At 40.2% G+C, this 18373-nt stretch overlaps 1 protein-coding gene across 2 annotated transcripts in view; it reads right to left on the bottom strand.

Moving 5' to 3' along the window:
* Positions 1 to 212: 212 nt before the first annotated feature.
* The window catches only part of LOC128635622 (zinc finger protein 432), a 56752-nt gene continuing 38591 nt past the window's right edge, over positions 213 to 18373 (bottom strand). For both annotated transcript variants that reach the window (XM_053688690.1, XM_053688691.1), the window contains exon 5: positions 213 to 1407. In XM_053688690.1, coding sequence (XP_053544665.1) covers positions 428 to 1407 — 980 coding nt within the window. In that variant the 3' untranslated portion in view covers positions 213 to 427. The remainder of the gene's footprint in view (positions 1408 to 18373) is intronic.

Raw genomic sequence — 18373 nt, 5'->3', positions numbered from 1 at the left:
GGTCTTTGGCAGGCATTCATCTGATTGGTTCATGTACAACTCTAGCAGGAATTCAGTTGGCCAATCAGAGCTTGACAACGCTCAGGAGTGTGTATGTTTGTATTAATGTTATGCATAAAGCTCTCAGGACATGTGCACACTCCTGTCAACTACCTCAGTATGCTCTCACGGAGAGGTGCTAAGTTTCAACAAAAGATACCAGGAGAAAGATGTCAATTTGATGAGACACATTTTTTATTTACATGCTATTTCTGATTTATAATTCTCTGGTATGTGCGTTATGTGATGGAATAAAAACATTACTGGGTAACATAAGTATATGTATAAATATATTGTTTTTACAATAAAGTAAATACAGATTACCCTGAACAGTTCAGTGGTTATTTTCGAATGTAGCGCATCCCATAATGCATCAGCTTTCTAGCTTCTATTTAGCATGAGATTTCTGGTGGATCACAAGACCCGATCTAGTTGTAAAAAATGTGCCGCAGTCCTGACAAATATGTTGCATTTCCATTACATGTGTTTGCTGATGCTTAATCAGATTTGCTCTCTGTGAACAGCCTTTCCCACATTCCTGGCAAACATACGGTTTTTCTCCGGTGTGCGTTACATAATGTTTGTCCAGATTTGACTTCTGTGAGAACCGTTTGCCACATTTCTGACAGCCATATGGTTTCTCTCCTGTGTGGGTTCTGTAGTGTTTGACCAGACTTGAACTAACAGAGAAACCTTTACCACAAAGCTGGCACACATAGGGTTTCTCCCCTGTATGAGTTCTATGATGTGCCACTAGGCTGGACTTGCATGAGAAAGCTCTTCCACATGTTTGACAAATAATATCGTTATCTCCAACTGATGTTCTCTGCGATAACAGATTCAATTTTGGTGAGCTTTTCTGGTAAATATGATACTCCTCTGTATGAATTTGGAGATGTTTAACAAGCTCTGCACCTTGGGAAAAGCCTTGGCCACATTTCTGGCAACAATATGGCATCTCTTCTGCATGGTCTCCTGTTCTGTGCTGTTCATCTAGCAGATTAGATGTGAAATTAAACTGTTCTTTTTGTTGGTATAAATTTGCTTTTCCTCCTATATGTGGCGGTCGTTTTTCTTCACACTCTAATTTCCGCCTGATGGATTTTGTAGTTTTAACGTTTCTTGTTGTACAAGGTGCAGAACTAGAATAATTCACATGACTCCGATTTAAAGCAAATGACTTGTGGTTTCGCTGATAAATATGTCCTGTAGATGTGAGATTTCTTTTTTTGCACAATCCTACGATTTTGTTCCTTTGTAAGTTTTCCTCTAGAACCTTCTGTTGAGGGAAGCAGCTGTCATGTTCCTCAGTGCTCTCTGACAAGCAGGCCTCTGTTTCAGATTCTACTAGCATACTAGCGTATCCATCTGTCAGAAAACAGCACGGTGAGAAAAGTAGAATTTTGTAGACAATACAAGTTAAGATTTTACATTCTAAAGTTGCCGTTCTAATGAAGCAAAAAGAAATATTCTTTAAGATGTCAAATATTTTTAATGATCTTATTTTGACTAAAAGAAAACTTAAATTATGCTTACCTGATAATTTTCTTTTCTTCAGATGGGGAGAGTCCACAGCTGAATTCATTACTTTTGGGAATTCAGAACCTGGCCACCAGGCAAAGCAAACACACCCCAGCCAAAGGCTTAAATACCTCCCCCACTTCCCTCATGCCGCAGTCATTCTGCCAAGGGAACAAGGAACAGTAGGAGAAATATCAGAGTGAAAAAGGTGCCAGAAGAACAAAAACAAATATTACGGCCACCCCATATAAAAAATGCGGGCAGGGAGCTGTGGACTCTCCCCGTTTGAAGAAGAGAAAATTATCAGGTAAGCAGAATTTAAGTTTTTCTTCATAAACCGGGAGAGTCCACAGCTGCATTTATTACTTTTGGGAAAACAATACCCAAGCTTTAGAGGACACTGAATGCAAAAACGGGCGGGTACAAAAGGCGGCCCATTCTGAGGGCACCATAGCCTGAAAACACCCAAACTCCCGACAAAAAGACTGCTTCATCAGAAGCCGCAAGGACAAAAAAGGAAAAGACCCAAGTAATTGCCCAGCAGTTAGAACCAGCAAGGCCCTTGCTAGAGACCACTCAGAATCACTAGACTCGACCAAGCCAAAAAGCCTTTGAGGAGACAAAGTCCTGCAGACACTCGGCCCACAAAGAAACTCACCCCCAACCAGAAGTAAGGGGAACCTCCATATTCTTCCAGAAGGGAAGAAAAAGGACTCAGATAAGGGAGTCCGAAAGGACCCCAGATCGTAAATGAACTAGGTCAATAAAGAAAACCCAAGGGTAACTCCAAGAGAGTAAACCAGGATGAAACAAGGCAAAACCTATAAAAGAACCTTACCGACCTGGCAGAGCAAAGGGAGGAAAATCCCAGACCCCTATTTGCAAAGAATACAAGGGACCAAAGTAAGCACTGAAAACTTAAAGGGAGAAAGGAAGAACTCCTCCCCTACGCAGAGTGCTAATCCGCACCCAGGATAGAGCAACCTAAAGACAAACTGTCCCTGGGAGCTGCTGAAAAACAGCATCAGAATATCTAAATATGATCCTCTGAAAGCCATAGGCTTACTGCTGCAAAAGAGGTCTTAAGCGAACACAAGCCGCCAACACTAGCTAAGGTAGTAAACTGCACATGACTGTCTTCAGAAAAGAAAACTCCAAAGTAGTAAAGAACAACTCCTTCCCACAGGAAAGGAAGAACAGAATCCAGAACCAACAGAGAAACTATCTGCTGAGGAGGGATCCACGCGAAGCCTCCCACCTAAGGAAGGCTCACAAGATCTACCTATGAGACACGGTCAAAGTTCAACAGAGCAGACAGATCCCTGACCCTTGCTCCGAGCAACGGAACCAGTACCAAAGCGACTGACAATGTCTGAAAAAACAAGGGGATTGAAAATTCCCCGATCACCAAGACCTTCAGGAAGGAAAAAGGGAGGGGATCCAGCCCCCCAAAAAAAGAGCTCGGGTTCCAGAACCCAGACGCATCTCCCTTTCCGAAGACACTCCCAAAAGGAGACCCTCTACTGAAACTACAGTAATGGCATGTCACAAAAAATCCAGCCCTTCACTCTGACATCCTGTACGCAAGGCAGGGGGGACAACCCCACTGAATAGAGGAAGAAAAGTACCTCCGAGTACCAGGCGGATACTGTGGAATGCCAAATCCACCCCAAAGGGAGGGAAAACAAAAACAGAACAGCTCACCCGCACACAGGTATGGAGTGAAAAGCTGTAGACGGACTCAAAAAGTCAAGTACTGAATGAAAGAACCATCCGGCCACTGCGGCCAGCCCAGTAGAAAAGTCTAATTCTCTGATAAAAGAGAGAAAAATCCGCCTGTAGGGACAGAAGATGTCTGTTAGGATTGGGCCGTCCCGAACCAATCCTAAGAGATCTGGATACAGAACCTCAAAATGTCCAGTCAAGAACCAGGACAAAAAAACACAGACACCCGGAATCCAGAGCCAGCTTTAACAAACTAATAACCCCTGAGGAACCACTGGGTTATCCCATCTGGAGCAGACCTTGCACAACAGGCGATGCAATCCAGTCATATCCAAGATACCTTGGACACTGAACTCTCACGTAAGAGTCCCAGGCACAGAGTGCTTTAAAAACACCCACAGCGGGATTCAAACTCCCAACTTAAAGGGTGCTAGGTAATGATGAAAACCACATAGCTACTCTGGTTGACCCAAAGGGTTCTAGGGACAACACCCGCCAAGTCCAAAGACTAAGATTGACCTACACAAGAACAGAGCTCAACCCATAGAAATTCTGTATTGAGAAGATAAGAATAGTCTCCAAGATCCTCTCAGGATCATCTTCCCGGAAGCCCCTACAACTCGAGGAATTTACGAATGAACAAGCATCCTAACCCTGGCGAGTGAAAACCCAAAACGCCTAAGCAGAGGCGAACCCAGAAAAAAAAACGATACAACATAATCTGCTGAGTTCCAAAAATATGGGAGCAGACGAGATCCCGAAAGTCCCCAAAAAGGCCCCAAAAACATAATTTATGTAAGAACTTACCTGATAAATTCATTTCTTTCATATTAGCAAGAGTCCATGAGCTAGTGACGTATGGGATATACATTCCTACCAGGAGGGGCAAAGTTTCCCAAACCTCAAAATGCCTACAAATACACCCCTCACCACACCCACAAATCAGTTTAACGCATAGCCAAGAAGTGGGGTGATAAGAAAAAAGTGCGAAAGCATAAAAAATAAGGAATTGGAATAATTGTGCTTTATACAAAAAAATCATAACCACCACAAAAAGGGTGGGCCTCATGGACTCTTGCTAATATGAAAGAAATGAATTTATCAGGTAAGTTCTTACATAAATTATGTTTTCTTTCATGTAATTAGCAAGAGTCCATGAGCTAGTGACGTAAGGGATAATGACTACCCAAGATGTGGATCTTCCACGCAAGAGTCACTAGAGAGGGAGGGATAAAATAAAGACAGCCAATTCCGCTGAAAATAATCCACACCCAAAATAAAGTTTTAAATCTTATAATGAAAAAAACTGAAATTATAAGCAGAAGAATCAAACTGAAACAGCTGCCTGAAGTACTTTTCTACCAAAAACTGCTTCAGAAGAAGAAAACACATCAAAATGGTAGAATTTAGTAAAAGTATGCAAAGAAGACCAAGTTGCTGCTTTGCAAATCTGATCAACCGAAGCTTCATTCCTAAACGCCCAGGAAGTAGAAACTGACCTAGTAGAATGAGCTGTAATCCTTTGAGGCGGAGTTTTACCTGACTCGACATAAGCATGATGAATTAAAGATTTCAACCAAGATGCCAAAGAAATGGCAGAGGCCTTCTGACCTTTCCTAGAACCGGAAAAGAAAACAAATAGACTAGAAGTCTTTCGGAAATTCTTAGTAGCTTCAACATAATATTTCAAAGCTCTAACTACATCCAAAGAATGCAATGATCTCTCCTTAGAATTCTTAGGATTAGGACATAATGAAGGAACCACAATTTCTCTACTAATGTTGTTAGAATTCACAACCTTAGGTAAAAATTTAAAAGAAGTTTGCAACACCGCCTTATCCTGATGAAAAATCAGAAAAGGAGACTCACAAGAAAGAGCAGATAATTCAGAAACTCTTCTAGCAGAAGAGATGGCCAAAAGAAACAAAACTTTCCAAGAAAGTAATTTAATGTCCAATGAATGCATAGGTTCAAATGGAGGAGCTTGACGAGCCCCCAGAACCAAATTCAAACTCCAAGGAGGAGAAATTGACTTAATGACAGGTTTTATACGAACCAAAGCTTGTACAAAACAATGAATATCAGGAAGATTAGCAATCTTTCTGTGAAAAAGAACAGAAAGAGCAGAGATTTGTCCTTTCAAGGAACTTGCAGACAAACCTTTATCCAAACCATCCTGAAGAAACTGTAAAATTCTCGGAATTCTAAAAGAATGCCAGGAAAAATGATGAGAAAGACACCAAGAAATGTAAGTCTTCCAGACTCTATAATATATCTTCCTAGATACAGATTTACGAGTCTGTAACATAGTATTAATCACAGAGTCAGAGAAACCTCTTTGACTAAGAATCAAGCGTTCAATCTCCATACCTTCAAATTTAAGGATTTGAGATCCTGATGGAAAAAAGGACCTTGCGACAGAAGGTCTGGTCTTAACGGAAGAGTCCACGGTTGGCAAGAGGCCATCCGGACAAGATCCGCATACCAAAACCTGTGAGGCCATGCTGGAGCCACCAGCAGAACAAACGAGCATTCCTTCAGAATCTTGGAGATTACTCTTGGAAGAAGAACTAGAGGCGGAAAGATATAGGCAGGATGATACTTCCAAGGAAGTGACAATGCATCCACTGCTTCCGCTTGAGGATCCCTGGATCTGGACAGATACCTGGGAAGTTTCTTGTTTAGATGAGAAGCCATCAGATCTATTTCTGGAAGTCCCCACATTTGAACAATCTGAAGAAATACCTCTGGGTGAAGAGACCATTCGCCCGGATGTAACGTTTGGCGACTGAGATAATCCGCTTCCCAATTGTCTATACCTGGGATATGAACCGCAGAAACTAGACAGGAGCTGGATTCCGCCCATACCAGTATTCGAGATACTTCTTTCATAGCCAGAGGACTGTGAGTCCCTCCTTGATGATTGACGTATGCCACAGTCGTGACATTGTCTGTCTGAAAACAAATGAACGATTCTCTCTTTAGAAGAGGCCATGACTGAAGAGCTCTGAAAATTGCACGGACTTCCAAAATATTGATTGGTAATCTCACCTCCTGAGATTCCCAAACCCCTTGTGCTGTCAGAGACGACCAAACAGCTCCCCAACCTGTCAGACTTGCATCTGTTGAAATTACAGTCCAGGTCGGAAGAACAAAAGAAGCCCCCTGAACTAAACGATGGTGATCTGTCCACCACGTCAGAGAGTGTCGTACAATCGGTTTTAAAGTTATTAATTGAGATATCTTTGTGTAATCCCTGCACCACTGGTTCAGCATACAGAGCTGAAGAGGTCGCATGTGAAAACGAGCAAAGGGGATCGCGTCCGATGCAGCAGTCATAAGACCTAGAATTTCCATGCATAAGGCTACCGAAGGGAATGATTGTGATTGAAGGTTTCGACAAGCTGAGATCAATTTTAGACGTCTCTTGTCTGTCAGAGACAGAGTCATGGACGCTGAATCTATCTGGAAACCTAAAAAGGTTACCCTTGTCTGAGGAATCAATGAACTTTTCGGTAAATTGATCCTCCAACCATGATCTTGAAGAAACAACACAAGTCGATTCGTATGAGATTCTGCTAAATGTGAAGACTGAGCAAGTATCAAGATATCGTCCAAATAAGGAAATACCACAATACCCTGTTCTCTGATTACAGACAGAAGGGCACCGAGAACCTTTGTAAAAATTCTTGGAGCTGTTGCTAGGCCAAACGGCAGAGCCACAAACTGGTAATGCTTGTCTAGGAAAGAGAATCTCAGAAACTGATAGTGATCTGGATGAATCGGAATATGCAGATATGCATCCTGTAAATCTATTGTGGACATATAATGCCCTTGCTGAACAAAAGGCAGGATAGTCCTTATAGTTACCATTTTGAATGTTGGTATCCTTACATAACGATTCAATATTTTTAGATCCAGAACTGGTCTGAAGGAATTCTCCTTCTTTGGTACAATGAAGAGATTTGAATAAAACCCCAGCCCCTGTTCCAGAACTGGAACTGGCATAATTACTCCAGCCAACTCTAGATCTGAAACACATTTCAGAAATGCTTGAGCCTTCGCTGGATTTACTGGGACACGGGAAAGAAAAAATCTCTTTGCAGGAGGCCTTATCTTGAAGCCAATTCTGTACCCTTCTGAAACAATGTTTTGAATCCAAAGATTGTGAATTGAATTGATCCAAATTTCTTTGAAAAATCGTAATCTGCCCCCTACCAGCTGGGCTGGAATGAGGGCCGCACCTTCATGTGGACTTGGGAGCTGGCTTTGGTTTTCTAAAAGGCTTGGATTTATTCCAGACTGGAGATGGTTTCCAAACTGATACCGCTCCTGTGGGTGAAGGATCAGGCTTTTGTTCCTTATTGTGACGAAAGGAACGAAAACGATTATTAAACCTAAATTTACCTTTAGATTTTTTATCCTGTGGTAAAAAAGTTCCTTTCCCTCCAGTAACAGTTGAGATAATAGAATCCAACTGTGAACCAAATAATTTATTACCCTGGAAAGAAAGGGAAAGCAAAGTTGACTTAGAAGACATATCAGCATTCCAAGTTTTAAGCCATAAAGCTCTTCTAGCTAAAATAGCTAGAGACATATACCTGACATCAACTCTAATGATATCAAAGATGGCATCACAAATAAAGTTATTAGCATGTTGAAGAAGATTAACAATGCTATGAGAATTATGATCTGTTACTTGTTGCGCTAAAGCTTCTAACCAAAAAGTTGAAGCTGCAGCAACATCCGCTAAAGATATAGCAGGTCTAAGAAGATTACCTGAACATAAGTAAGCTTTTCTTAGAAAGGATTCAATCTTCCTATCTAAAGGATCCTTAAAGGAAGTACTATCTGCCGTAGGAATAGTAGTACGTTTAGCAAGAGTAGAGACAGCCCCATCAACTTTAGGGATTTTGTCCCAAAATTCTAATCTGTCAGATGGCACAGGATATAATTGCTTAAAACGTTTAGAAGGAGTAAATGAATTACCCAAATTATTCCATTCCCTGGAGATTACTTCAGAAATAGCATCAGGGACAGGAAAAACTTCTGGAATAACAACAGGAGATTTAAAAACCTTATTTAAACGTTTAGATTTAGTATCAAGAGGACCAGAATCCTCTATTTCTAATGCAATTAAGACTTCTTTAAGTAAAGAATGAATAAATTCCATTTTGAATAAATATGAAGATTTATCAACATCAACCTCTGAGACAGAATCCTCTGAACCAGAGGAACCATTATCAGAATCAGAATGATGATGTTCATTTAAAAATTCATCTGAAAAATGAGAAGTTTTAAAAGACCTTTTACGTTTACTAGAAGGAGGAATAACAGACATAGCCTTCTTAATGGATTTAGAAACAAAATCTCTTATGTTAACAGGAACACTCTGAGTATTAGATGTTGACGGAACAGCAACAGGTAATGTAACATTACTAAAGGAAATATTATCTGCATTAACAAGTTTGTCATGACATTCATTACAAACAACAGCTGGAGGAACAGATACCACAAGTTTACAGCAGATACACTTAACTTTGGTAGATCCAGCACCAGGCAGCGTTTTTCCAGAAGTATCTTCTGACTCAGTGTCAATCTGGGACATCTTGCAATATGTAATAGAAAAAACAACATATAAAGCAAAATTGATCAAATTCCTTAAATGACAGTTTCAGGAATGGGAAAAAATGCCAGTGAACAAGCTTCTAGCAAACAGAAGCAATAAATAATGAGACTTAAATAATGTGGAGACAATAGTGACGCCCATATTTTTTAGCGCCAAAAAAGACGCCCACATTATTTGGCGCCTAAATGCTTTTGGCGCCAAAAATGACGCCACATCCGGAACGCCAACACTTTTGGCCCAAAAAAACGTCAAAAATGACGCAACTTCCGGTGACACATATGACGCCGGAAACAGAAAAAAAAATTTGCGCCAAAAAAGTCCGCGCCAAGAATGACGCAATAAAATGAAGCATTTTCAGCCCCCGCGAGCCTAACAGCCCACAGGGAAAAAAGTCAAATTTTAAGGTAAGAAAAAAATTGATTTATTCATATGCATTATCCCAAATATGAAACTGACTGTCTGAAATAAGGAACGTTGAACATCCTGAGTCAAGGCAAATAAATGTTTGAATACATATATTTAGAACTTTATATAAAAGTGCCCAACCATAGCTTAGAGTGTCACAGAAAATAAGACTTACTTACCCCAGGACACTCATCTACATGTAGTAGAAAGCCAAACCAGTACTGAAACGAGAATCAGTAGAGGTAATGGTATATATATATATATATATATATATATATATATATATAAGAGTATATCGTCGATCTGAAAAGGGAGGTAAGAGATGAATCTCTACGACCGATAACAGAGAACCTATGAAATAGACCCCGTAGAAGGAGATCATTGAATTCAAATAGGCAATACTCTCCTCACATCCCTCTGACATTCACTGCACGCTGAGAGGAAAACCGGGCTCCAACCTGCTGCGGAGCGCATATCAACGTAGAATCTAGCACAAACTTACTTCACCACCTCCATAGGAGGCAAAGTTTGTAAAACTGATTTGTGGGTGTGGTGAGGGGTGTATTTGTAGGCATTTTGAGGTTTGGGAAACTTTGCCCCTCCTGGTAGGAATGTATATCCCATACGTCACTAGCTCATGGACTCTTGCTAATTACATGAAAGAAAGGCCCTAACTTCCTGAAACAGATGACCAAAAGGCCAACAGTGATCAAGGGAACAGAGCCCAAGAGGACAATCCCAAAGGAAGCTTCAAAAGAAAGACAAGGAAATGCCAACAGAACCTGGCACCACAGATTCCATGGAATCCTCTGAATCTCCAACCCACTATGGGAAGGAGAAAGACTCTAGCACCTGATCCAAAAGAACCCAGGAGCCTACAGAGTATGCCTTAGCAGGATCTGAACCTCGGAAAACCCGCCAGCTAAGCATGGATAGGCCAATGAGGACTGAGCACAATCCCCTCTGATGCCCCCAGAAGAATAAACAAGGACCAGTCTGACATCTTGGAATGAAAGGCCACCTATAATTTGTAATGAAAACAAGAAAACGAAACTCAAAACCAGAGTGAGCCACTCGGCGCCCAGACCGGACCAGCCAGGTATAACGGGCACCACATGTCTGATATAGACCTCAAGAGACAGAATAAACTAGTACCCAATCAGGACCAGCCTGATACATAGGGCACCCAAGAACTGTCCAAGGCCACAGAAAGTCGCAACCCTAGAAGGGATAAACAAATAAAGCAAACGGTAGACATTACAATGTCCTAACTTTTCATATAACTTCCGTAGAAGCGCCAATACGACCACAAAATCGCTAGTATCAAATTCCAGAGAAGAAAATGTTTCCAAAGGAAAATTTATAACCGACATGAGCTTTCAAAATTAAATAAAATACATCCTAACCGGATCAAAATAAAAGAAGGACAACACCTGCAGGTTAACGCCCACGAAGAACGGACACACTAACAGGACCAGCCGTTCAGAGATCCAATTCTTCCAAAGCTCAGAACTGGAAGCTTTGTAAAAGATTAAGATTAAGTAGAATCTAAATGCATATGTTGACTCTCTCCGTTTATGAAGAAAAAACTCACTGAAAGGGACAGCAAAAAAAAGGAGACGACAAGGAGATTGCTTCATCCCCATTCGTCAAACCCTGCTTGCTGTCTGGAACGGAAGACCGAGGATTCACCAACCGATTAGGACTGGGATCCTCCAGCACTGCCAAAACATGCCTCAGCAGGACACGAAGGCACGCCAGTCTATAACAAAAAGCAAGACTTACCTCCGCCGGGGCAACTGATGACCCTGGCCCCGAGGGTTGGACCCCTGAAGCCTCAGGGGAAACCGCTTCCCCAGAGGGCTGAACTGGACCAGACGATCCCACACCTGATGAGTCCTGGTTAACAGAACACGGACAATATCTTCCTGGAAGATGTAAATGCGCCATGCCATAGCTATGGCCATGCAGAACCGTGCTGTAACCTCTGGAGGAAACAAGCCGCCTTCCATAGAAGGATAAATGGCATTTGGGACACCTGCTTGCGTAGCCAAAGGAGGTTCTAGGGCACGCCCCTTGCGGGATATGGAATCCTCAGGGGCGGATGGCTCAGCGGACCCTAAGTTCCCATATTCTGAAGATTAGAGCACTCTAAAACGGCATTCGAAACATAACTGATGGGCATGTATCACCCAGGCCAATTCATATTCTTCGCAAGAAGTAGAACCTAAATCAGAGAGAACAGTCTCCAAAAATCCAACTGCACCTTACACCCCCAATGGCTGGGGCACTCACCACCTCCTTTGACCCAGACTCTAGTGAAACAGACTCTCTCCATCGCCACATGGTTGGGAATACGGAAATGGAGAACAGAAGCGTGACCAAGCCCGGTCACAAGGTGCACCATGCAGTCCAAGAAAAAGCGAGCTGGTCCACGCCGCCTACAGAAAAGGCTGGTATGTTCCGAAATAGCCACGAGCCTAAATATCACTATACATTAGCAGACAGAATCACATAACAAACATGATTAAAGTCCGCCCTGTTCAATAACCGCCCTCAGGAGATATTAACCCTTGATTCCATAAAATAAAAGGAGTCCCACTGAGACACTGTCTTTTATTCATTCCATTCCATATTGAAAGTAAAATGAAACGATCTTACCGGAATCTACACCGTGGAACAGGAACACAGCCCTTCAAGTGTGACAGCTAGTAGCGTCGCTTCTGACATGGACTTGAGAGAAGAAAGCAGGCAGCGTAACTAGTCAACGCTGATTGCTTATGGAGCTGTTAATATGAGTGGAAATGGTTTCACAGAAAGACTCTCCCTGCATCTCCGGAATCAAGCTTTCATCCTTGCTCTCACTGAAAGGCTGACAGGACTACCCTCCATAAGAGAATACACCGAAAACTTCTGACACTTCTCTGCCAACCTCCTATGATGAGAGGCAAAGAATGACTGGGGGATGAGGGAAGTGGGGGAGGTATTTAAGCCTTTGGCTAGGGTGTCTTTGCCTCCTCCTGGTGGCCAGGTTCTGAATTCCCAAAAGTAATGAATGCAGCTGTGGACTCTCCCTGTTTATGAAGAAAACGCTCACTGAAAGGGACAGCAAATTTTTTTGCAAAGTAAACACTATTTATAATAGTACATAAACACAAATTTGCACACTCTCACACATAATCTCTTACACCCACACACACACACATTCTCTGTAACACACTGAAATACACTCACTCTTTCACACTCAGACTGACCCTGATAAACACAGACACATAAGGACACCTACTGTACACGCAGACACACACACTCCCACACAAGGACACTTACACACAGACACAGACACTCCCACACACGGACACAGACCCACACAAAGACATTTACAAAAACACACTCCCACACAAGGACACACACACTCCCGCACAAAGACATTTACAAAAACACACTTCCACACATGAACACACTCCCCTTATATACTCTAGCACCCTCCCCTTATATGCTCTAATGTCCTCCCCTTATATTCTCAAATGCCTTCCCCTTATATGCTCTAGCACCCTCCCCTTATATGCTCTAGCGCCTATCCCTTATATGCTCTAGCACCCCTTTGGGAGTCCTGCCTTACACATTTCCAAGTTTCATGTTTTTTTAATAACTTTTTAAAAAGATGTAGTATAATATTTACCGTTTATATGAATAACAATATGATGGTACAATAAATTAAATCTAATAAAAAGATTTAGTATAATATTTACAGTTAGGCTATTTGAATGAACAATATGATGGTACAATAAATTAAATCTAATAAAAAGATTTAGCATAATATTTACCGTTTATATGTATAACAATATGAATGTACAATAAATTAAATCTAATAAAAAGATGTAGTATAATATTTACAGTTTATGTGAAATAATAATATGATGGTACAATAAATTAAATCTAATAAAAAGATTTAGTATAATATTTACCGTTTATTAACAATATGATGGTACAATAAATTAAATCTAATAAAAAGATTTAGTATAATATTTACCGTTTATTAACAATATGATGGTACAATAAATTAAATCTAATAAAAAGATTTAGTATAATATTTACCGTTTATTAACAATATGATGGTACAATAAATTAAATCTAATAAAAAGATTTAGTATAATATTTACCGTTTATTAACAATATGATGGTACAATAAATTAAATCTAATAAAAAGATTTAGTATAATATTTACCGTTTATTAACAATATGATGGTACAATAAATTAAATCTAATAAAGATTTAGTATAATATTTACCGTTTATATGAAATAACAATATGATGGTACAATAAATTAAATCTAATAAAGATTTAGTATAATATTTACCGTTTATATGAATAACAATATGATGGTACAATAAATTAAATCTAATAAAGATTTAGTATAATATTTACCGTTTATATGAAATAACAATATGATGGTACAATAAATTAAATCTAATAAAGATTTAGTATAATATTTACCGTTTATATGAAATAAAAATATGATGGTACAATAAATTAAATCTAATAAAAAGATTTAGTATAATATTTACCATTTATATGAACAACAATATGATGGTACAATAAATTAAATCTAATAAAGATTTAGTATAATATTTACCGTTTATATGAATAACAATATGAATGTACAATAAATTAAATCTAATAAAAAGATTTAGTATAATATTTACAGTTTATATAAATAACAATATGATGGTACAATAAATTAAATCTAATAAAGATTTAGTATAATATATACCGTTTATATGAATAACAATATGATGGTACAATAAATGAAATCTAATAAAAAGATTTAGTATAATATTTACCGTTTATATGAAATAACAATATGATGGTACAATAAATTAAATCTAATAAAAAGATTTAGTATAATATTTACCGTTAATATGAATAACAATATGATGGTACAATAAATTAAATCTAATAAAAAGATTTAGTATAATATTTACAGTTTATATAAATAACAATATGATGGTACAATAAATTAAATCTAATAAAGATTTAGTATAATATTTACCGTTTATATGAAATAATAATATGATGGTACAATAAATGAAATCTAATAAAAAGATTTAGTATAATATTTACCGTTTATATGAATAACAATATGATGGTACAATAAATTAAATCTAAGAAAAATAATAATAACTGAGGGCATCTTGATATGTTGGTATTAAAGAAATAAAGACTGAGTTATGTACGTAGTTTATTTTTTAATTGGAGGTATAAATCTTCCCATTTAATACAAAAAACTACTGTACTGTAAGACTACTAGTGATTTCTGGGTAAATTCTTACTGTTAAAGGGACACTAAACCCAAATGTTTTCTCTCATGATTCAGACAGAGCAGCAAATTTAAGCAACTTTCTAATTTACTGCAATTATCAATTTTTCTTCGTTCTCTTTGTATCTTTATTTCAAATAGCATGAATGTAAGCTACGGAGCTGGCTCATTTTAAGTTCAGCATCCTGGATAGTGTTTGCTTATTGGTGGCTACATTTAGCCAGGTGCTGAACCTAAAATGGCCCGGCTCCTTAGCTTACATTCTTGCTTTTTCAGATAAAGATACAAAGAGAACGAAGAAAAAACAAAATTTATGCTTACCTGATATCGGATAACTGGTGTATCCAGTCCACGGGTTCATGCATTACTTGTGTGATATTCTCCTTCCCAACAGGAAGCTGCAAGAGGACACCCACAGCAGAGCTGTCTATATAGCTCCTCCCCTAACTGCCACCCCCAGTCATTCGACCGAAGACAAGCAAGAAAAAAAGGAGAAACTATAGGGTGCAGTGGTGACTGTAGTTTAAAAATAAAAAACACCTGCCTTCCACGCGATAACGGGGTGGGAGAGAGGGAAAACATGACCATATAAACGCTCATAGGTGACTCTAGGACCCTATCCACTACAGCCCTCACCCTCTTCCCCTTTTCTCTTCCTTTTTTTTTCTTTTTTTTTCTTTTTTTTTTTTCATTCCATAGAGCAGGTACTATGACTATTACAAGTCTTGCCAAGAACCCAACAGATAACTTACCACACAAAGGTGTCACAGTTAATTAATGGTTGTTTAGAAGTTCAGTTATATTAATAATGTTCCCCAAATAGGGGAGGATGAAAAGAGGACAAGTAAAAGTTGGATTATGATATAATTCAAACTGTTGTTTTGCTGTTTATTGAAGGCATACATGCATCAGATGAATATTCCTTTTGTCAACTCCAGACCTGCGAGTCTGCATTGTATAAGTTTACATGTACTTGTATCCTTTTTCTTGTTCTCAATAAAAATAGTATTTTAAAAAAAAAAAAACACCTGCCTTAAAATGACAGGGCGGGCCGTGGACTGGATACACCACAAGAGAAATAAATTTATCAGGTAAGCATAAATTTTGTTTTCTCTTGTAAAGGTGTATCCAGTCCACGGGTTCATCCATTACTTGTGGGATACCAATACCAAAGCTTTAGGACACGGATGAAGGGAGGGACAAGGCAGGAACTTAAACGGAAGGCACCACTGCCTGTAAGACCTTTCTCCCAAAAATAGCCTCCGAAGAAACAAAAGTATCAAATTTATAGAATTTAGAAAAGGTATGAAGCGAAGACCAAGTCGCCGCCTTACAAATCTGTTCAACAGAGGCCTCATGTTTAAAAGCCCATGTGGAAGCTACTGCTCTAGTAGAATGAGCTGTAATTCTTTCAGGAGGCTGCTGGCCAGCAGTCTCATAAGCTAAGCGAATTATGCTTCTTAGCCAAAAGGAAAGAGAAGTTGCCGAAGCCTTTTGGCCTCTCCTCTGTCCAGAGTAGACAACAAACAAAGCAGATGTTTGACGAAAATCTTTCGTAGCTTGTAAATAAAACTTTAAAGCACGAACCACATCAAGATTGTGTAATAGATGTTCCTTCTTTGAAAAAGGATTAAGACATAGGGAAGGAACAACAATCTCCTGATTGAAATTCTTATCAGATACTACCTTAGGCAGAAACCCAGGTTTGGTACGTAACACTACCTTATCTGCATGGAAAATCAGATAAGGGGAATCACACTGTAAAGCAGATAACTCCGAAACTCTTTGAGCCGAGGAGATAGCTACTAAAAATAGAACTTTCCAAGATAAAAGCTTAATATCTATGGAATGCAAAGGTTCAAACGGAACCCCTTGAAGAACTTTAAGAACTAAATTTAAACTCCATGGCGGAGCAACAGGTTTAAACACAGGCTTGATTCTAACTAAAGCCTGACAAAACGCCTGAACGTCTGGAACCTCAGCCAGACGTTTGTGCAAAAGAATAGACTGAGCAGAAATCTGTCCCTTTAAGGAACTAGCTGACAATCCCTTCTCCAATCCTTCTTGGAGAAAAGATAATATCCTAGGAATCCTGACCTTACTCCATGAGTAACCCTTGGATTCACACCAATGAAGATATTTACACCATATCTTATGATAGATGTTCCTGGTGACAGGCTTTCGAGCCTGAATTAAGGTATCAATGACTGATTCGGAAAAACCACGCTTTGATAGAATCAAGCGTTCAATCTCCAAGCAGTCAGACGTAGAGAAATTAGATTTGGATGTTTGAAGGAACCTTGAAGTAGAAGGTCCTGCCTTAGCGGCAGAGTACATGGTGGAAAGGATGACATGTCCACCAGATCTGCATACCAAGTCCTGCGTGGCCACGCAGGGGCTATCAAGATCCCCGAAGCTCTCTCCTGCTTGATCTTGGCAATTAGACGAGAGAGCAGAGGAAACAGTGGAAACACATAAGCCAGGCTGAAGGACCAGGGCGCTGCTAGAGCATCTATCAGCGCTGCCTTGGGATCCCTGGACCTGGACCCGTAACAAGGAAGCTTGGCGTTCTGACGAGACGCCATGAGATCCAGTTCTGGTTTGCCCCAAAGTTGGATCAACTGGGCAAATACCTCCGGATGGAGCTCCCACTCCCCTGGATGAAAAGGCTGCCGACTTAGAAAATCCGCCTCCCAGTTCTCTACTCCTGGGATATGGATAGCTGAGAGATGGCAAGAGTGAACCTCTGCCCATAGAATTATCTTTGAAACCTTCAACATTGCCAGGGGGCTCCTTGTTCCCCCCTGATGGTTGATATAGGCTACAGTCGTGATGTTTTTCCGACTGAAATCTGATGAACCTGACCGCAGCTAGCTGAGGCCAAGCCTGAAGAGCATTGAATATCGCTCTTAGTTCCAGAATGTTTATCGGAAGGAGGGCCTCCTCCTGAGTCCACGAACCCTGAGCCTTCAGGGAGTTCCAGACTGCACCCCAGCCCAGAAGGCTGGCATCTGTCGTTACTATAGTCCATTCTGGCCTGCGGAAACTCATTCCCTTGGACAGATGGACCCGAGATAGCCACCAGAGAAGAGAATCCCTGGTCTCTTGATCCAGATTTAGTAGAGGGGACAAATCTGTGTAATCCCCATTCCACTGATTGAGCATGCAAAGTTGCAGTGGTCTGAGATGTAGGCGGGCAAACGGAACTATGTACATTGCCGCTACCATTAATCCGATTACCTCCATACACTGAGCCACTGACGGACGAGAAATGGAATAAAGAGCACGGCAGGAAGTTAGAAGTTTTGACAACCTGACCTCTGTCAGATAAATCTTCATTTCTACTGAATCTATCAGAGTTCCTAGGAAGGAAACTCTTGTGAGAGGTGAGAGAGAACTCTTTCCTTCGTTCACCTTCCACCCGTGAGACCTTAGGAATGCCAAAACAATGTCCGTATGGGACCTGGCGATATGAAAAGTTGACGCCTGTATCAGGGTGTCGTCTAGGTAAGGGGCTACTGCTATACCCCACGGTCTTAGAACCGCCAGAAGGGACCCTAGAACCTTCGTAAAGATTCTTGGTGCCGTGGCTAACCCGAAGGGAAGAGCCACAAACTGGTAATGCCTGTCTAGGAAGGCGAACCTGAGAAACTGATGATGATCCCTGTGTATCGGAAAATGTAGATAAGCATCATTTAAATCCACGGTAGTCATATATTGACCCTCCTGGATCATAG

Source organism: Bombina bombina, chromosome 7, assembly GCF_027579735.1.
Source record: "Bombina bombina isolate aBomBom1 chromosome 7, aBomBom1.pri, whole genome shotgun sequence".
NCBI lineage: Eukaryota > Metazoa > Chordata > Amphibia > Anura > Bombinatoridae > Bombina > Bombina bombina.
The sequence above is the reverse complement of the archived record's forward strand: the minus strand, read 5'-3'. Positions and strand labels throughout refer to the sequence as shown.